Source organism: Girardinichthys multiradiatus, chromosome 17, assembly GCF_021462225.1.
Source record: "Girardinichthys multiradiatus isolate DD_20200921_A chromosome 17, DD_fGirMul_XY1, whole genome shotgun sequence".
Lineage (NCBI taxonomy): Eukaryota > Metazoa > Chordata > Actinopteri > Cyprinodontiformes > Goodeidae > Girardinichthys > Girardinichthys multiradiatus.
The window spans coordinates 22441086-22462750 of record NC_061809.1 but is presented as its reverse complement, the minus strand read 5'-3'; the positions used below and the strand labels follow the sequence as shown (position 1 = coordinate 22462750).

Genomic DNA, 21665 nt, shown 5'->3' with positions numbered 1-21665 from the left:
CTTTCTCTCCAGCTGGTCCTGATTTCTGCTCTGGACTCTGTCACTCTGGGCTACAGTGCTGTTCAATGTTTAATTGAAAATGCTGTTTGGTTGTAAACCTTGATTCTTGTGTAAATGTGAAGGAAACACAGGGCTGAAGTTTGTCTTCCTGAATATTTGTGCTAAAATACTAAAGTTAGAGGCTCAACTTCTGTTATTTAGTGTTCAGGGAAACATGCTTGAGATAGTCGCACTAGTTTGGCTGGATGGTAATTATTAACAGCATAAGTTATTTCAAAAAGGTCTGCATTTTTGGCCTCCCACAGAGAGAGCTTACTCTTCTCCTCCTGTGAGTGCATATTTGTTGAAAAATTCCAGTCGATTCACAACTAAAATGTTCATATTGAGAAGGATAAAAATTTAAACTTAAGGACTACAACTCCTTGGACATGTCTTCTTTTGAAAGAAGAGGAGCTCTGGATTTTCTCTTGGAAAACAGGCGGTCTAGAAATCAGGATTTCAAGCATCCGAGGAGGCTTCTGTCTTTACCCGGGCGTCCTATCAGGACGAGCACCTGGCGCCCTGACTGCTCAGACTCTGGACACTACAGGCGGCACAGGGTGAGTTCCTCCATGCCCACCCAGGTCTTCCTAAATCCACAGCTGAGTGCCTTGATGTCGCCACCGACCACAATTCCAGTGTCCTGAATAAAAGACACGTCAAATGCTGCTGAATGAGCCCCATGTCGAGAACATGAGAGAGAAGGTCCGTAAGGCTGAGAGCATCTGTCCACCTCTCTGACGCTAATGAATGTTAAGTAGGTTAGTAGCTGGTGTGCCAGTGTCTCACAGGTCATTGTGGCAGCAGAGCTGTGCTTTTGTCAGGGTGCGCCAGCCCCCTGTGAGACATCTTAAATGGCTGGACTGCTTTCTCCTGCACACAATACCACCACCAATAGTCACCATATTGATCCTCTTGCTTGCAGATTAAAGCATAAAAGGAGCTCTGTCCTATCAGCAGGGTTCCCCACTGACTCCCTGAGCTCATTTCAGGGTCACAGAGTCCTTGCAGCCCCCTGACCCGCACCCCAACGTGTACACACAGAACCGCCAGTGTGAGGAAGGGCAGAAAACTTTCCAGGGATGAACCCCATTAAAAAGGATTGGTAGGATGCACACATTCAAGGCTCATTATAGTTGACCCCAGGCTTTCTCTCTCTCAATTTTGTCCTTTTCTACTTTGTCTCTGGCTGCAACCTGGACTAAGCCATGCTGAGGTGTTCTCCCAGGCCTTTTCTTCGCATTGACAAGTCAGCAGTTCCATCAGTTGACTCTAAATGGGATCACCCCATAAGTTCTGTTGCGATGCTTTGTTACTGTGCTTTGTTTTGTCCATCCTGTGGAGAGTGTGTCATCTCTTTGGGCCCGATTTCTGTATTGTGACCTCATGCAGTCCAAGTTATTCGCTCATGCTTTCTGATAGATGAGTCTTCTGTGTGCAAACATGAAATAAATTCTGTCTGAGCTGTGTAGAAATAATGAAATAAAACAAATTCTTACTAACAATATTGGAAATGTCAAGATACTGGTACTGATACAAAGGTCTTTTTAATTTTAGGTCTCTAGTGATGTATCTGAGCAACTACAGTGACTTTTAGAAACAAAAAATAGATGCACTAGTTAGTGTTAAATAATTTTCTGTATACACACAGGTTCGAAATGATAAATGCAAGATCACCTACACTTATACATCCTTTAATTAATTGCATAAACACCTGATTTTTCTTGTAGTAGCTCTGCAAATTCTCCCAAAAACAAATCATCCAGGAGGAATTTTCAGAAGCTTGTTGAAAGCTACAAAAAACAGGTAGTCAAGGGGCAACTTGCTAAGGAACATTTGTATAAGTGTAAATGTGTGTACATATTTGAGCCTGCATACCAAAGAGCTTGTGTGGATTAAAGAAAATCCACAATAATTTACAACTTCTGCACCCAATTCTTGTCTATAAAACAAATTAAAGTTGTATGTTGTATCATCCTTCCACAGTGAAAAAAGAAATGTTAATCTAAATTGCTAATGATGCATTGATAATACGAAGAAGGTCCTGGGTTCGAATCTCGGCCAGGGATCTTTCTGCATGGAGTTTGTGTGTTTTCCCCGTTCGTTTGTGGGTTCTCAGGGTACTCCGGCTTCCTCCCACAATCCAGAAACATGTTATGTTAATTCTTTATAGAGTGTATCCAGCCTCTCCCCCAATGACCTCTGGAGATAGGCACCAGCCCCGCCATGACTCTGCATTACTAAACTTATAAAAACTAATAGAAAAAGTTGTTCTCCTGCTTGAGTGCTTCCCTTTGAATGGCAGCATTTTAATAACTAATATGCTATGCTGCTCTTGTTGTCTTCTTCATGCGGACTATGTGCTGCTTGGAGGAGTCCTGCAGCTGAGCACACAGGAACACAACAGATTCTTGGATTTTTGCGAAAACCCAAATTTAATGAAATAATGTACATGACCTATAACACAGTTTTTCAACCTGTGCAAACAAAAATACACAGTGATTTTTAAGAAACTGGCCATGCAACAAACACGGACGGACCTGTGACTGAGGGAAGTGCTTGACTGTTTTCAGTGTAAGTGAGGTGTTTAAAGGGGAAGTCAGGCTAAGCATAAAGATAACAGAAGCTTTTTAAAAATAAATGGAATTTTCTTTATCTTGAGACTTCTGGTAATTTATTTGGACTGTGAGAGAGACTAAGACTGTGAATAGATAACAGGAAGGTTGTATGGGGCACAACAGTGTTGCTCTTTTATCCTCTTCTATCTCTGTCAAAGAATATGCTGGATTTGGAAACATTAAGTTACTGTAAGGATTTAAAATTTATAGGGAAACACACATGGAAATATAAATAAATGAATCTAGAATGTTGCACAGTATGATATATAAAGGCTCAAATTTTTAGGATGGATATCAGTACAACAATATACCATAAAAGCAGAAAGATGCTAATGAAGTTTGCACTTGTTTCACCTTAATGACTGAGGCATATCACCTGGAATCATGTACATATTATGTGTCCTTACAGCTGACCTCACCAGGATGCAGCTCAGTATTCCATCTTGGTCATCCATGCTTGCTACCTTAATTAAACATTGATTAAATGCCTATTAATGTGCGCCGACTCACAGACAGGGTGTAATCAGGTGAAACGGACTTAATAAAACATCCAGTGTGGTGCTCAGGGGGAAAAGGAAGGTCTCCCTTGAGGAAGACAGACAGATGGCGGCAGCAATCACCACAGAGGACAAAGCAGAGTGGATAAAGCAGAACCCATTCACCACTTTGGTGATTACTTCTAAATTGGTAATTTGATCTGCCCCTTTTCCACCTACTCATTATTGATAAGGCACCATATTTCCCCTCCGCTGCCAGCTTAACCTGACAACGCTGAACTTCCTGTCAAGCCTGCCCACACCGCACTGTGTTCCATAGATCAGACAGGAAGTGTACTACAAGGTGAAGTCTTGGTGGGAAAAGCGGGGATGCATACTGCCGACACATGCACAGAGGAAATCCCATCTGCCAGAAATCTCCTTAATCTCATCATCTGAATTAAGCAGGAAAAAGAGGAGCGGCAATCACTTTAGGCGAACCCTCTGTGGGATTATGTCTTCTATTTGTGATGAAGGGTCAATTGAGTACCTCAAAGGAAGCGCAAGACCATTGATTGATGCATTTTTGGTAAAGCTGATGAGATGGATTTGTTTTTACACTAACAAAATGTAGACTTTTTTAAAAACAAAAAAGTGGATGCATGAATGTTATACAGTCAGTCGTTTGAAAATCCTCAGGCCACTGAAGGCTGATTTCCAGTGATCTGACTCAGTGTACTTAGAGCGAGAACAGAGGAGCATCATTTGATGAACCACATTACGGTGATCCCAGTGTGTTTTCGCTTTAAATCTGACAGCAAGCTGGTGTGAATGACCTGTCATAACTACATTATACCCTCAACCTGCAAAACCAAGAGCTTGCCTCTCTTGGCGGCTCAAAGGCATAACAGTGGCGGGTTGACTTCAACCCGCTTGCAGCCTCGACCCTTTCAGAAACTGCACAGAGACGAGTGGACGGCGTCTACGTCAATGCTTGCACTGTTTTCTGAAAGGGCTGGAGTTAACAAAAAGAAAAACTCCTTTTTAAACACTGTGAAGGTAGATTAAAATTTAAGATAACGGTACCATAAAAAATTCTGAAAAAAAGATTTTCTGTCTTTCTGTCCTTGTCCTGACTTTTACAATATGAACATGCATTAGCAATATCTGAAACTATGTCTTAAAAGAATCTAGACCCAAATATTTTCTGTATGCCAGGTTTTAATCCATCTTGCTGAAGCTAAAATCCATCAATCGAGGTGTGTTATCATTGGGATATTTTAATAGCTTTAACTGAAAAAATGGGGCCAGATTGTGACAGGCCACTGATAATAAAATGCCTAAAGATACATCTATTTATTTATCTATTTAGCCATTTTCTTTGATGATTCTCTTCTAAAAATGAGTGGAAAAAGCAGCCAAAAAACTTCAAAAAGCCTGGAGAATGACAGATCAATACCACATTAAAAGACAAGAAAGTTGTCAAAATATGGCAAAAAAAATGTATACAATCAATGGATGTTTAGCTTTAGCATTTAAAAAACAAAGTTTTACCTCGCATCCAATTTTTGACAAGAACATTGTTAAAAATGTAATTCTATACATTGTTTACACAATATATTTCTTTTCCTCAGCTCTTTGAGGAAAGGTTGACCCTTACATTCACCATATAAAGAGCGATTGAAGGTCACTGCTGTTGTGTGTTATCATTATTCACCTTCAATTAAGGCGGCTTTTAGGGCAGAAAAACTTTGAGTAATACATGAAATAGGCTACTACAAGAATGGTCTAATTAAAGCCTGGACACAATGACAAAGACAAAGATGGTCACACCTGACGCTGCCCTCCAGTCTTTATTTGTGGAGCTTGCAGGGTTTGGCCTGTGCTAACCTGACAGAGATTCACACCAGCACACTTCGGAGTAAACGCCAACAAAGTCCATTGTCCTCAACCTCATGAGCTCCTCTTGCCCCCTGTCACCATCTCTGTTCCGGGGTTACAGCCCATGAATGAAGGGTGAGTTATGGGAGGATCTGTTTGGTAGCTCCCTGCAGTGGTTGAGCTGACTCTATGTTTCTATGAGCTGCAAAGAGAGACGGATGAGTTTTTGGGCACCGGTTTGGGATGTGTCCATCTTGATGGATGAGTTAACACATTGCATCCAGCCCCACAGGTTGCATCGGTCATAACACCACCATACTGTCCTGAGGAAGCGCCACGTTAAATAAAGAGGGGGAACAGACATTCAGCAGATGTTAGAAAGGACTGTGTGGGAGAGCGCACTTCATCCTTGCGTCCTCCATGTCTAATGTACAATCTAAAGACACTACAGGTGCTTACATATTAGGCTGTTTAATATTTGTTCTAGCATTAAGTCTACAGAAAAAAGCCCAACCTCTTGAAATTATTGTCTCCTTTTGATCCATTTTTATTTGGCCTAATTTCTTCCTTCTTTTTCCAGAGACCGATGTATGTCTCTTTTGTCACCAAGGCCATTCTGTGGGATAGAGGAGGCAGCCACCACACTGTAAGTGCACCAATACAGTGACACCAACACAACAAAATATATAAGCTTAGTCGCAAGAAGAAATCAAATAAACCAGCTTATAGCATGAAGTTTAACCTTTAATATTAATATGAACTCTGATGAAGATCCCTGTTCTATTGTTTTTTCCTTTTAACCTGAGCTGAATTATGAGCGACAAGTAAAAATTAGTTTCTTTAGAAATTATTTTATTTAATATGGGGTGTTTTTTTCTGTTCATTAAATATTGCTTGTTTGTATGTTTAATTGGATGTTTTTATCTTTATTTATGTCTTTTTATTTTTTTTAAAATGTCTTGTTTGTATTTATTTGTTTTTTATATTTAATTCATTAAAATGTAGCAGCATTACAGCAATCAAACCCTTGGTATATTTGCTAACCAACTTTTTGCATGTTTCCACTGGTATTTTGACAAATTGTTTTTGGTTATGAGCTCTACAGGGGTTGGACAATGAAACTGAAACACCTGGTTTTAGACCACAATAATTTATTAGTATGGTGTAGGGCCTCCTTTTGCAGCCAATACAGCATCAATTCATCTTGGGAATGACATATACAAGTCCTGCACAGTGGTCAGAGGGATTTTAAGCCATTCTTCTTGCAGGATAGTGGCCAGGTCACTACGTGATACTGGTGGAGGAAAACGTTTCCTGACTCACTCCTCCAAAACACCACAAAGTGGGTCAATAATATTTAGATCTGGTGACTGTGCAGGCCATGGGAGATGTTCAACTTCACTTTCATGTTCATCAAACCAATCTTTCACCAGTCTTCTATGTATTGGTGCACCGCCTTCAGGATACAATGTTTGAACCATTGGATGCACATGGTCCTCAAGAATGGTTTGGTAGTCCTTGGCAGAAACGCGCCCATCTAGCACAAGTATTGGGCCAAGGGAATGCCATGATATGGCAGCCCAAACCATCACTGATCCACCCCCATGCTTCACTCTGGGCATGCAACAGTCTGGGCGGTACGCTTCTTTGGGGCTTCTCCACACCGTAACTCTCCCGGATGTGGGGAAAACAGTAAAGGTGGACTCATCAGAGAACAATACATGTTTCACATTGTCCACAGCCCACGATTTGTGCTCCTTGCACCATTGAAACCGACGTTTGGCATTGGCATGAGTGACCAAAGGTTTGGCTATAGCAGCCCGGCCGTGTATATTGACCCTGTGGAGCTCCTGATGGACAGTTCTGGTGGAAACAGGAGAGTTGAGGTGCACATTTAATTCTGCCGTGATTTGGGCAGCTGTGGTTTTATGTTTTTTGGATACAATCCGGGTTAGCACCCGAACATCCCTTTCAGACAGCTTCCTCTGGCGTCCACAGTTAATCCTGTTGGATGTGGTTCGTCCTTCTTGGTGGTATGCTGACATTACCCTGGATACCGTGGCTCTTGATACATCACAAAGACTTGCTGTCTTGGTCACAGATGCGCCAGCAAGACGTGCACCAACAAATTGTCTTCTTTTGAACTCTGGTATGTCATCCATAATGTTGTGTGCATTTCAATATTTTGAGCAAAACTGTGCTCTTACCCTGCTAATTGAACCTTCACACTCTGCTCTTACTGGTGCAATGTGCAATCAATGAAGACTAGCTACCAGGCTGGTCCAATTTAGCCATGAAACCTCCCACACTAAAATGACAGGTGTTTCAGTTTCATTGTCCAACCCCTGTAAGTCTTTGAGATTGGAAGACCTCATTTCCATCACCCTAATCTTTAGCTCCTTCTAAAGATTCTCTATCAGATCCAAGTTGCCTGGGCCACTTCAAAATTTGAATATTATTGGCAGTCAGAAAAAAACCATGTTGGTAAACTTAGAAGATTACTCTATACATAAATTAGCCAGGGGTCTGAATACTTTTTGCCTTAACTGAACATCCTTATCAGTAGTTTGCATGTGTATCAAACTGTGTCCATTGTTCTGGGTGCTTAACTTGGTGTGCATTTTGTTTTCTTTTTTTCGCTTTTAAGGGGACGGAAAAGCAAGGGGTCAAACATAGATCCTTGAGGTACACCATTACTATGCAAAAAACACATTGTTTTTGTGTTCAAATACAAGAAATGTATCTATACGATTTCACAAGCTTACAAGGTAAACCTTCTTTAATTTGGAAATTAATTTCCTGTAGTTGGTTGCATGAAATATATTTTGTGCCTAAAACCTGGTACACTGTTCTTCACATTGGAGAATTGCACTTATTATATATAAATAAATGTAACAAACGTTTAAAAAAGTGCTCCAGTTGATGGACGTAGTGGTTTTAAATTTAGGGAAAATTAACAGGATTCTAAGATTGACCCCATTTGTGCTTCAAAACATGTGACCCTATCCTTGATATCACTTTATTAAACTCAGAACAAAATGGATGAAAAAACATCCAGCTGCATGTGACAGACTGAAAAACTAAATTTTTAGTTTTAACGCATTTAAGTAAGCAAATATTTAGTATTTTATATTCTAATCCATTGTTAGATCACCTCTTTATATGGAAATTAAGAAGAAAATATCTTGTATAAAGGCTTGTTTGTTTGTTCTGGTTAAATAACTTACATGTCAAATATTTTAAAACTTTTTATTATTACAGCCACTAACAACAAATAGTGATGCTAATAATCCCTTATTTTTTTCTTTCCTGTGCTCGTATTGACGACACAAAAGACGCACACACACAAACAGGCTCAAATCCCAGTCTCCACCTCTCCCATTTGCTAAAAGGAGGCTGGGAGTGGATGCACCATCATTAACAGTGAGGTTTCCATGGGGACATCAGAGCCGCGTGGGCCGCCTTCCTGTCTTGGCCTCTGGTTAAGCAAACAAAGTTGGCAGACAAAGCGTCCCGCTTGCTCTTACAGCCTCATTTACATCCTGAACTGCTTTCTGCATCCAGAAACTCCCGTTGGCCCTGATATTGCGTCTGTCTTTCTACTGCTTTGCTCTGCTCCAGCTATATCTCCTAAATCAGGATGAGCATTGTGATGGTAAAACCATTCCTGTCATTTTGTCACACAAATTTTACTATAAGGGTGTCGATGTCAAAATAGGCAGGAGGCCAACAAGAGGCTGTTGATCCAGCAGACTGTTTTATACTGGCAGCTGAACACCTGTAGGGTCACCTGGGACTTGAGCAGCAATGCAACAATGCAGGTCAGAATATGCAGGTATCCAAACAATGCAAGAGTTAACAGGTTTTAACCAACAACGTGACATGGCAACACATGTTTCTCTGCCCAGATCAAGCTTTCATAGCTAAGCATGACTCAAAACCCAACCTAAAATCTGGGTTTTCAGCATATCTTCTAGTGATCAGGTGCCAAACCAGAAGCCTCACAGCTAAAGGACATCAAACTCAGGATAGAAGACACAAACGAGGGCTGCAGCTCACTGATTACCTTTTATTGTGCAGACATAGAGGCACACTAAAACTTTTACAATGATCTTTTGCAGCAGTATCTTTAGTATTTGTCTGCTGCATGACTGCATGACTTCTCACTCTGAGAGAATTGACTCAATAATTTTTTTTACAGCATAGCTTTATTTCATCGAGGTTTGGCACATCTCTCTTAAGGTCCCCTCACAGCATTTAAATCAAAACGAGGTCCCATGATTCTCTTCCTTTTTAGCCATTCTGTTGTAGATTTACTGTTGTATTCAACAAATGTGTGACTCTGCATTATAATCAAACATCTCTACATCTCTGCTGGCCAATCTGTCCAAAGGACCCCATTCTAGAAGTCAGGTGGTTCATTTGAAGGCAGCTTTTCAGAAGTTGTATTCTTTTTAGAAAGAAATGTCTCTTTCCACATGAATGACATCACAGGGCAGGAAGGCTAGAAAGAAATATTTTGAAAATCATTTGGAAATCGTCCACAAATTTCAGATGGTTGCATCTCCATGTATGTCTGTGGTGTTTTCTTGTTGTTATTAAAGATTTCCAGGAGCTTCTGGGCCCCCTGTGGATAAGATTGCTTGTAAAGCAAGGACATTGTCTTACAATTGAAAGTAGAAAGTTGCTCTGAATGCTAAGCTGCATCTGAGCCTGGCTTCTGACACGAGCTGATAATCAGATTTACTCCCCTGAATCCGCCGGAGTCCACAATGCGCCCCACTGTGGTCGGCCCCCACATTGCCTCTCACCAGCACTCCCCTCCATCCCTGCAGCAAAGCCAATTACACCCCACTGAAACACAAATCTCCGTGTTTTAAAAAGTCACTCTTTTTCAGGGGTTTAACCTTGTTAGGCCGTAAGCCTGGCTTTCTTGTGCATCAGCTCTGTGAGGAATTCTCTGTTCCTGCAGACTCTGGGACATAGACACACTTCTGTCTTTGCTCTAGTCGTCCGCCTGTCAGACGGTTCACTCGGAGGCAGCGTAATTAAGTGTGTGCATGCGCGTGTGTGTGTCCCTGCTTATCGATGCTTATGTGTTCGGAGGTGGGTGGATGGGTGAGGGGGGTGAGGGCTGCACACGCAAGGCTGTCCTCTGCAGGCCATCTGGGACTCTGACTAACTAATAGACTTCCTACATTCATCGAGCAGCACCACTTGTACATCTCAATCAGGGAGCTGTTGAGCACAAACAGGCCCATAATGACATTAGCCAGTTCTGGCTGTGTGAGAACAGCGTGTGGGTTGCCTGACGCCAGGAGGTCAGCCCGTTTCCTGGGGGCCTGCAAGCACCCAGAGGAGCCCACACGACTGTAACGGGTGTCTGCAGAAAATGTGGTCCAATATACTGTCACTGCTGGAAATGCCTTTCTCTGGAAGAGCTCACGTCAAACTTTCTTTCATTTTGCTGCTGACTGACAGGTGTTGCCTCCACTACTGCTGCAAGTTGTAGAGCCAAAAGTAGGTTCTGTTACTCATGAAGTAACAGAACTTTAAGAAATAGGAGGCTTTACATTTCTTATACCTTTTTAGTCAATGGTGACAGAGCTGAATCGTCTAACATTGTTTTCTTTGCCGTATGGATTGATTCTGGAAAAGTTTGTAATTTAATATAGAAAATATTGCAAGTTATTGGTAAGCATTTAAGCATCTATGGTTTCTTATCCATCTGATTATCCATCCATTCGTTTCTTCATTCATCTCCCTGCTATCATCCATCTGTCCATCCTATTATTTGTTTATCCTTCTATCAATCCATACATCCATCTGTCCCTTTTTCCATTCGTCCTTCCGTCCATCTCTTCATCCTTCCACGTACATGGACTAAATTGCAATTCTTATAACACAATATATGTTGAAACAGTTTATGTCAGCCAAAGCACTTCAATATTTTAATATTACGTTTTTCTTTTTTCTGTGGTTCTTTTTATTACTGTTCAAATACAACATTTTGTAAGAACGCAGCCAATCAATTATTCATCATGCATAATGATAAATGATTGTCTAAAAAATAGCTCAGTTCTGTTTCACCTTTTTTTTCAATTTTTGATTAAACTTTGAAAAACCTTTACACATGTGTACATTTGGTATAAAATAATGCTCAGACCTGCTGTGCACAAGGCCAGTGAAACTGGCCACATCTATCCTCACAAAACCTTCTTCTTTACTTCTCCCTCTTTACATCACAAGTATGCAAATCTTGAAAGCCTCCACATCTGAAAAAAGGATGGTGGAGAGATTTAAAAGCTGATCCCCTCTGTGTAAGTCAGACGGTCACCCCACCTTCCCCTGTTCTTCCCTTCATTTGAAAGATTTAGACGCATTTTGGATGTTTGTGTTTTCAGCTTTTTTTACTGTGCGATAAAAGGGAGAGGAGCTGAACTTTGTTTTAGATGAAGCTTAAATCCAAGACAAATAATAGCCCTGCGTCTGTGTGCCATTTATTACAACTGTTTGCTCTCTGAGGGCCTCAGATGCTGAATGAGTCACTGGCACCAAAGCTGTGGGACAGAGTGGTTTTCACTGCTTGGGGTGCTTCAGGCAGCTGTCCACATTTCAATATTTACCAGCTTTTATTTCCCTTGTGTCCCTCGCAGTTGTCTCTGAAGTTTTATCACCTTGAAGATAATTTTCTGTATCTTTGTTTTACTCAGAGGAGGCAAGTTTTCATTGAGAAAGGCATTTTTTGATTGTAATAACTTATATTAACACAAGGGGGCAGTGGTGGTAGTGTGCATTATTTAAAATTTTGTGCACAGGCAAGACTCATGATTTTTCTAGTGGTGTCAACTTCTTGAGGACTAATTGCAATAAGTGATTTAGTGATTTAGCTTTGCATATTAGTTAGCATGACTTTCATCTGGTAAGAAATGGTTTAATTGCTTGTTTTATTTTTACATTAATTGCTTTAAAAAGAGCTTCAATCTATTCTTTTCAGTTTTTCTATATTTATTTAATTATTGCTTTGAATTCCTTTTAGCATTTACTTAAGCAAAAAACTTTCATTTAGGAATTTCTATTTATTTTCTGTAGCTCTGTCTCTCTTTAATGCTCTTTAAATATGTACCCAAATAGTTACTTTTTTCCTATTCATTTTTATAGTATTTTGGATTTTTTTAATCAATTGAAATAAAATCTTTAATAAAATCTTTAATTCTTTTGATTATTGAATTTTGCTTTTAACTTGTGTGCTGTTTGTGTTCTCTTCATTTAATTACAGTAGTTTTATTTTAAGTCAGTTCCTTCTTTGTGGTGCGGGCTAAGTCCACATGTCCTTGTTATGGGGGACCCAGGACGATTCCCGGTTGGGTCAGTAAGAGCATCTGGCGTAAAAACTCTGCCAAGTTTTTGCTGTGTCAATAAGGGAGCAGCTGAAAGACTCCTTCTACAGTTTTGTTTTAAGTCCCTTTTTTTTCACAATCATATTTTTTCTATTGAGTTTACATTTTTTATTTAAATTGTAATGAATAAAAAAAACAAACCAATTGTGCAATCAAAATATAGAAAAACAAATTGGATTATGAATAAAAGTTATGATGTGTATTAGTATTTTATAAATGTATTCATACAGTTATTCTTTGTTTTATAATTTTTCAATCTTTTCAATTCTTACAAATTAAATAAGCGAGATTAAGAAGGAAAAGCTCACAAAGTTTCAATTTTACAATTTTATTCATTATAAAATATGTTTATTTATGCCACAGGTCCATGATCATCTGGTTCCTCACCCACCATCTGTGTGTCCACGGTTTTTGTCCCACATGAAAGCTCATCCTGAGGACTTCCACTCTTTTTGTTACCTTAACAATAAGTACCAACAGCAGCTTCCATCTCAGGGGAAGATGCAGAGTTTTAACCTTCCTCCAGCCACAGAGACCCAATTTCTTGAGGGTAAGTTAATAAAACCATCTGGTGCTTTGACACCACCAGAGCTTCAGCAAATCCAAAGATCCTCTCATTTTACCGTAATTTCTTTGCCCTTTGTTCTCTTCTGAGCAGTCAACACATAGGCCACCTAGCTTGTCATTGGATCTTAATCCCTAGTTTGGTGAAGTTTAAATCTTGCTCATGCATTCCAGGGAGGAAGCGCTCACAGCGCCGCCCTCCTGGTGGTCTACTGATGGAGCTCTCTATTGAAATCTTTGTGCAGGGAGACCTGCCGCTCCTTTCAAATGCCTCCGTCAGATGTGAAGGCATTTTTATGCGTTTACACCTCAGCTCCACAGTAGGACACTGCTTTCACTCAGCTGTCCTGTGTGAAAATGTGTGTGCGTGTGTGTGTGTGTGTGTGTGTGTGTGTGTGTGTGAGTGTGTGAGTGTGTGTATGTGGAGCAGATGAGGGGAGCATTTCTCAGCTCTGAGGTCTAATACTAATTATTCTGCCATATGGTAGTCGGCTCCCTCACAATCATCCTTAAACCCTCCTCCCCAAAGAAACGTGCTGCGCCCAACGCCAAGGCTTTGCACTCTGACACATGTCATTCATATGCGCATTAGTACACACACCAGTTCACATTCAGTTGTGTGTGTGAGTATAACAGATGGGAATGGCAGGGTATTGTAAAAGTGAGTACAGAAATGTGGCATTCCCCACATTGACTCCTCTGAGTGACAGACCGCCAGGACACAAGAGAAGATTGTTTGATACCTTTAACCCTCCAGCACACGCTCAGAGTTGTCAACAAAAGGTTAGGAAACTTGAGAGGAAATGGGTGTAGCTGCTTGGATGGAAAGTCGGTAGAATAGATCAAGAGTATGATGACAGGAGTGGGTAGGACTGTGCTTATGGCAAATAAGGAATAGGTCATCATTTATGTTTGTTGAAAACATAAATAAAAACATAAATTCAAATTGTCAGATGTTATCTGACATAGCATTTTCAATGTCGCAAGTAGGTAAATTACTTGTATTATTTTCCAGGATAGGCAAGAACATCCATCCATCCATCCATCCAGTGGTTTTTTAATGTTTCATCGAAAATTGAATAAAAAATCTCAAAACAATAGAAAAGAATATAATTTTGACATAAATATGTAGGAACTCTGAAGCAAACATTGACAACTCTGTAACCTTTTCAGTTAAACTCTGTGTGTATTACATAGAGATCATTTTATTTCTAGTTGTATTTGGTCTGTATAGTCAATTGTATCTCTTTTTTTTTTTTTTACCAAAAAAAGCCTATTGGATTTAATGCACTTTAGCTAATACTTACACTATGATTTTACTCATAATTTGTCTAAATATAAATTAGAAGTATGAAAATTCCAGCCTTGGGAAGATTGGAAGTTTGGAAATGTAATGTTTCCCAAACCTGTGTTGCCACACACGTTTTTTCTGGTAGGTAAAGTTTTAATATCAGCACGGTCTGGTGCCCTTCAGGTCTGATTACTCTTGAGAATATGTAGTTGAGAAAATGGCAGCTGGTTCAGTGAGGCGATTTTTCACTGCTTTTGTTAGGAGGCCGACCCACTCAGCAGGGAAACAATGTGTGTTTTGTACGACTGGGGAAAAGTGTGAATGAATATGTCCACAGTGCACTGCTGTATATCACAACCAGTCACTCTGCATGCCTTCTTTGAACAGTTTTCTTATATACTTATATATATTTATTGATTGTGATTAAATAACATATTTCTCCTTAAAAACATTTTGTCTTTAAGGGCATCCCAACACTGGCGGAGGACTGGGTGGTGCTCAAAGTGTTGATTTAATCAAGAAAAGACACTATGCTGCTGTTCTTCCCCGTCTCCAGATCCCTGCTACACCACCTCTATCTCCATCCAGCTTTGATCCAAATCCTCTCCAACACAACACACCTCATCTTGACCCCAAAGGACAAGAAAGCAATTTACGCATTATTCCAGCTACTGAAATACATCCTCCTCCTGGTCCTCCCGTTTCTCCACATGCTTCCCCACAACCTGAAGAAAATGTGGTTTCTGAAAGGGAAACTGTGTTTCAACCTGTTTCAAAGGAGCCAGACTGGGATCTTAACCTCAGGTCTTCCGGATCATCACATTCAGCATCACCTACATCCCTCTCTATGGGATCTCATTCACGTTTAAGTCGTCCATCTTCCAGTTTGTTCAGTCGGAGCACTGACCTCTTCAGTGGCAGAAGCAGCATCCTGAGTGATCTAACTGCTGGTAAACCTTGATAGTCGATCAGTGTGTTAATGCTAATGCTCATTTTGGGCTCTGGGGCTCTAATCCATGATTGGCTGTTTTGAATGACAGTGTCTTCATGTTTTATGTAGTTTTTGTAAAGCAGATCAGCTGCAGTTATTTTCTGTCAAGTATAAATAGTAGGAAACGTCAGGTCTCTAATAGATGCCATCACTGGATCAATTTTCTTCTTTATAGCATATCTTCTACATCCTGCTCAAATGGCAGAATGTTAACATGGCTGGCACAGTTACGGTGCTTTTTAACTGTACATAGTAGGTTTGTCAAAATATTTAATATTTCGATATAATTGATACAAAAAAATGTATTATTCAAAGGTACTCTGTCAAAATCGATACAAACGGACCCATTCTTATGTTCCCAAACTGTTGTGGCAGCAGCACTGCGATATCCAATAGGTATCTCTTGTCTTGAAACACAATTTATTTTAGTAAAGGATAATCCTTCATTTGTCTCTCAGTAGTAAAATACATTTGTATCAACAACAAATTGGAAAATGGAAGCAAACAGTGGCACACTGAAAATAAGCAATTACAAAAAAACAATTATACGACTGAATTTAAAGGTACTTCCATATCAAATATTAATAGTTATACTAAATGTTATCTAACCTTAAAATTATAGTTTTTCTTCAATGAGGACTGACTTGTCCCCTGCTTATTGATTTTGCCGTAATTAAGGAATATTATTGTCAGCTTCCCAAGTTGAAACCTAATATGTCTGCTGTTTGTGGAAAATGTATCAAAAGATGAAGCCTTTTATTTGCATTTCTGATGGTTTGTGTCTAATTGGATAAGTGATGCACAGTACTAAGCAAAATCTGATAACATATTCCTTAGGTTTTTGAATGTGTAAGCAGGTAGAAACACAGTGGTATTGGTATGTCTTGCTAACAGTTAGCCTGGTCGCTCAGCTAATCATCATTGTTTTGACTTCTTGCTGAAAACGTCTAAGTTGAGCGTGTCATCATTCCCATATTTTTGAAAATAAGGCCGAAATTAGGTCCCTATATTTAATATCCGGAAAATTCGGGAAGCAAAAGCCATTTTGCTTTGAAATTGCTATTATTTAGTATTGTAATTTGGTGTTCTCATTAGCCACTGAATAATTGAGATAAGTTAACCGTGTACTAAACCAGGGAGAATATCTGATGCATAAGTAAAGCAGAATGAAAATAAATAAGACTAGAGCTGACTTTTGTCTCCAATTTTGTTGGTCCTTTAACTGGAGACGTACAGGTCCTTCTCAAAATATTAGCATATTGTGATAAAGTTCATTATTTTCCATAATGTCATGATAAAAATTTAACATTCATATATTTTAGATTCATTGCACACTAACTGAAATATTTCAGGTCTTTTATTGTCTTAATACGGATGATTTTGGCATACAGCTCATGAAAACCCAAAATTCCTATCTCACAAAATTAGCATATCATTAAAAGGGTCTCTAAACGAGCTATGAACCTAATCATCTGAATCAACGAGTTAACTCTAAACACCTGCAAAAGATTCCTGAGGCCTTTAAAACTCCCAGCCTGGTTCATCACTCAAAACCCCAATCATGGGTAAGACTGCCGACCTGACTGGTGTCCAGAAGGCCACTATTGACACCCTCAAGCAAGAGGGTAAGACACAGAAAGACATTTCTGAACAAATAGGCTGTTCCCAGAGTGCTGTATCAAGGCACCTCAGTGGGAAGTCTGTGGGAAGGAAAAAGTGTGGCAGAAAACGCTGCACAACGAGAAGAGGTGACCGGACCCTGAGAAAGATTGTGGAGAAGGGCCGATTCCAGACCTTGGGGGACCTGCGGAAGCAGTGGACTGAGTCTGGAGTAGAAACATCCAGAGCCACCGTGCACAGGCGTGTGCAGGAAATGGGCTACAGGTGCCGCATTCCCCAGGTCAAGCCACTTTTGAACCAGAAACAGCAGCAGAAGCGCCTGACCTGGGCTACAGAGAAGCAGCACTGGACTGTTGCTCAGTGGTCCAAAGTACTTTTTTCAGATGAAAGCAAATTCTGCATGTCATTCGGAAATCAAGATGCCAGAGTCTGGAGGAAGACTGGGGAGAAGGAAATGCCAAAATGCCAGAAGTCCAGTGTCAAGTACCCACAGTCAGTGATGGTCTGGGGTGCCGTGTCAGCTGCTGGTGTTGGTCAACTGTGTTTTATCAAGGGCAGGGTCAACGCAGCTAGCTATCAGGAGATTTTGGAGCACTTCATGCTTCCATTTGCTGAAAAGCTTTATGGAGATGAAGATTTCATTTTTCAGCACGACCTGGCACCTGCTCACAGTGCCAAAACCACTGGTAAATGGTTTACTGACCATGGTATCACTGTGCTCAATTGGCCTGCCAACTCTCCTGACCTGAACCCCATAGAGAATCTGTGGGATATTGTGAAGAAAACGTTGAGAGACTCAAGACCCAACACTCTGGATGAGCTAAAGGCCGCTATCGACGCATCCTGGGCCTCCATAAGACCTCAGCAGTGCCACAGGCTGATTGCCTCCATGCCACGCCGCATTGAAGCAGTCATTTCTGCAAAAGGATTCCCGACCAAGTATTGAGTGCATAACTGTACATGATTATTTGAAGGTTGACGATTTTGTATTAAAAACACTTTTCTTTTATTGGTCCGATAAAATATGCTAATTTTGTGAGATAGGAATTTTGGGTTTTCATGAGCTGTATGCCAAAATCATCTGTATTAAGACAATAAAAGACCTGAAATATTTCAGTTAGTGTGCAATGAATCTAAAATACATGAATGTTAAATTTTATCACAATATGCTAATATTTTGAGAAGGACCTGTATTTTATTCTGCATCTAAACAGACGTACCTTAGCCCACTGCTATGAAAGAGTGGTTAGAACTGTTTTAAATAAATTCATGAAGACATACGTTGTGTATCTTTACTTTTTGTTCTGCCTCATATTTTTGAAGTTCCTTATGATTTTCTTAAATGTTCTTCTTTATTTGCAGCAGATACTCTGGACTCCTATCCTGAGAAGAACGTTGGTGCCTCCCCATCAGAGCTTTCTCCAGTGATGCAGTCACCAGTCACCTCTTTCACTCCAACAGAATTAACCCTGCAACAACCTTTGAAGAACAGCACCTGTAAATCTGTATCTTCACTCCCTGAGCAACTCTCTGATGAATTTCGCCAAGCATGCTCACCTGTTTCTGCACCAGGTGCTAAATCTACATCAGATAAACCTCAAAGCAGGAAACGAATGACAAAAACTACAGGAAGCATCAACCTAGACACGTCTACAGAGTGTGTCAACAATTTGAGCCTTTCTGCTGATGAAGAGACGAATAAACGTGTGTATCCATGTAGAAGTCCACTCGGGACCATTCCAGGTCTACAATCGGGAGCAAAGCTGACCCCATCTCCTCCACCATTTCGGCTGGATTCGCATCGCTGGCCTGTGCTGCCTCCCATCTCCCCCAACAGAGGTGAGAAATGAGCTTGATTATCTTGAACGTCAGTTTGGGACAAAGCTTGAATCCATAAAGAGGCGTTTAGGAACTCCTGCCCCCATCAACACATTTTCCTCCCACCTCTGTAAAAATAGCACTGCTTTTCTTTTTCCTCCATGTCAGGGATAGAAAAGATGAAAAGCTGCTACCATTTGATTTTTTGTTTAAAGGCATGAGCCCCCAACGGTTGAAGTCAGGGGTGTCTCCCGCTCAGCTTCGGTTCCCCAATGCTCCATTCTCTAATCCCTGAGAGGGAGACGTGTTGCCGATGGTCATAAATCCACACTGACCGCTGCACATCACTGAGGCAAACCGCCACAATAGAATACCTCGGTGGCTTTCCTGCGGCTGCTAATTTACCGCTCCCAATGGGGATAAAGGACAAGGCCAGTGACATCTGACTTCTCTGGGAACTTTATGAAAGAAAGCAAACAATGTGGAAATTGTGTGGGGATTTTCTCCTTTCTGTCAGAGACGTCTACTGTTCTCTGTGTGGTGCTGTACTGCAGGGGGGCCCACGCTGTATCGCTGCATGCTGTTCTCTTCACAGCAGACACAGGGTGAGTGTCACCAGTTCATTTATTTCACTGCAGATGGAGGCAAATGAAGTTCAGCGAGCTCTCGTCGTCTAAAGCTTAAAAGATCATTTCAGTTTATGTAGAGTTCGGTTGCTATAAACATTAGTTTCAACAGCTATTAAGCATAAAGACTTCACCACTTTGTCTATTTCTGAGCTGTTCTTACAGCTGCACAATACATCGGATCAATATCATTTTTGCAGTGTCAATGTTTGCAATATCATAATTGCAATGAACTGCTTAGATGCAATATTTGGGAGCACATTTTATTTTAGAAATACCATTCCTTCACACTCTGCAGTCCAATAATCTGTCTGTCCATCCATCCATCCTATCAGTTGAATGGTTTCTACTGCCGGTATGAAAAGCAGCAGATCACACCTCAACCCAACTCCTCCACATCCCATTCAGACAAAAATTCTTGCCATACACGAACTATCCCCCTGCCTGCACTTAGGATCTCCGAGGAAGATGTAAAAAGGATCTTTCAGCACCTGAAAACCAAGAAGGCCTCAGGACCTGATAATGTCTCCCTATCATCCCTGAAAAGCCTGCACTGACCAACTGGCGCCCATCTTCACTGAGCTCTTCAACAAGTCACTGGAGCTGTGTGAGGTTCCCTTCTGCTTCAAATGCTCCACCATCATCCCAGTACCCAAAAAACCCACCATCACAGAATTAAATGACTACAGGCCTGTAGCCCTGACGTCTGTGGTCATGAAATCCTTTGTGCTATTGGTGTTGAAGCACCTGAAGGACATCACAGGCCCCCTGCTGGACCCTCTGCAGTGTGCCTACCGGGCAAACAGGTTGGCAGATGATGCAGTCAACATGGAACTACACTTCATCCTGCAACACCTCGACCAACCAGGGACGTACGCCAGGATCCTGTCTGTAGACTTCAACTCAGCCTTCAGCACTATCAACCCAAACATCCTCCACCAGAAGCTCATCCAGCTCAAAGTCCCGGCCTCCACCTGTAAGTGGATCACCAGCTTCCTGAAAGACCAGCAACAGCAGGTGAGGCTGGAGGGCATCTTCTCCCACACAAGAACCATCAGCACCGGCGTCCCTCAGGGGTGTTTTCTCTCCCCACTCCTCTTCGCCCTCTACACAAATGACTGCACTTCAGCAGACCAGTCTGTGAAACTCCTGAAGCTTGCAGATGACACCACTGTTATTGGACTGATCCAGGACAGTGATCAGTCTGCATTCAGACAGGAGGTGGATCGGCTGGTACGCTGGTGTGGTCAGAACCACCTGGAACTTAACCCACTCAAGACTATGGAGATGATGGTGGATTTTTGGAGAACACCCCTCCCACACATCCCCCCTCACCATCCTCAACAACATCTTCAACAACACTGTGTCTGCTGTGGACCATTTCCGGTTCCTAGGAACCACCATTTCTCGAAACCTGAGATGGTCCTCACAAACAGACGATGTTCGGAAGAAGGCCCAGCAGAGACTGTACTTCCTGAGGCAACTCAAGAAGTACAACCATTCACAGAAGCTGCTGGTCATCTTCTACACTGCCATCATTCAGTCTGTCCTGTCTTTGTCCATCTCAGTGTGGTTTGGCTCATCCACAAAACAGGACCGGTCCAGACTGCAATGAACAATCAGGGCTGCAGAGAGAATCATCAGGGCTGACCTTCCCTCTATCCAGGACTTATACAGGTCTAGGGTCAGGAAAAGGGCAGCTAAAATCTCTGCAGACCCCACACACCCTGCAAACAAACTTTTACCTTCAGGTCAGCGCTACAGAGCATTGTTCACTAAAACCAGCCGCCACAGGGACAGTTTCTTCCCCCAGTCTGTTTCTCTGATGAACACTTGACAGTCAGAGTCCCAGAACAACACTTGGACTGATTTCACATTATATTCTATTGTAAGTCAATTGTGTATATATGTACGATCAAAAAGATATTCTTTATTTTTGAGAGCAAAGTGTACCGGAGCCAAATTTCTTGTTTGTCTGTACAAACTTGGCAATAAAGCTGATGCTGATTCTCATCCATCCATCCATACATCCATTTTGCATTTTTTAATAATAAAATATTAAAATGTTGATTGTGGGTTATTTTATAGGTTAGGTGAACAAAGTAATTGGAATTCTGTTTAGACAGTCTTTGAGGAAAAAAAACACGTATTCTGTGTGGTTTTCTCGGATTTCTCAGACCGTCTTATCCCGACCCCAAACTGACCTGTTTTGAACACCAGCCTCCAGAGTTTGACTTTCTCTAACAATGAACCCGGGTACTGTCCTGGCATGGCCCGGCCTCTCCGCCCGGCCTTTGAGCCTGGCAAAGAGAGGTCTACAGGCATACAGAGGAAGCGTTGT

General features: G+C 41.2%; 1 protein-coding gene across 1 annotated transcript in view; it reads left to right on the top strand.

Moving 5' to 3' along the window:
- The first annotated feature begins 313 nt into the window (after positions 1-313).
- LOC124882629 overlaps positions 314-21665 on the top strand; it is an 87037-nt gene continuing 65685 nt past the window's right edge. The window contains exons 1-5 of the mRNA XM_047389066.1: positions 314-599; positions 5595-5660; positions 12778-12964; positions 14734-15219; positions 18243-18719. Coding sequence (XP_047245022.1) covers positions 429-599; positions 5595-5660; positions 12778-12964; positions 14734-15219; positions 18243-18719 — 1387 coding nt within the window. The 5' untranslated portion in view covers positions 314-428. The remainder of the gene's footprint in view (positions 600-5594; positions 5661-12777; positions 12965-14733; positions 15220-18242; positions 18720-21665) is intronic.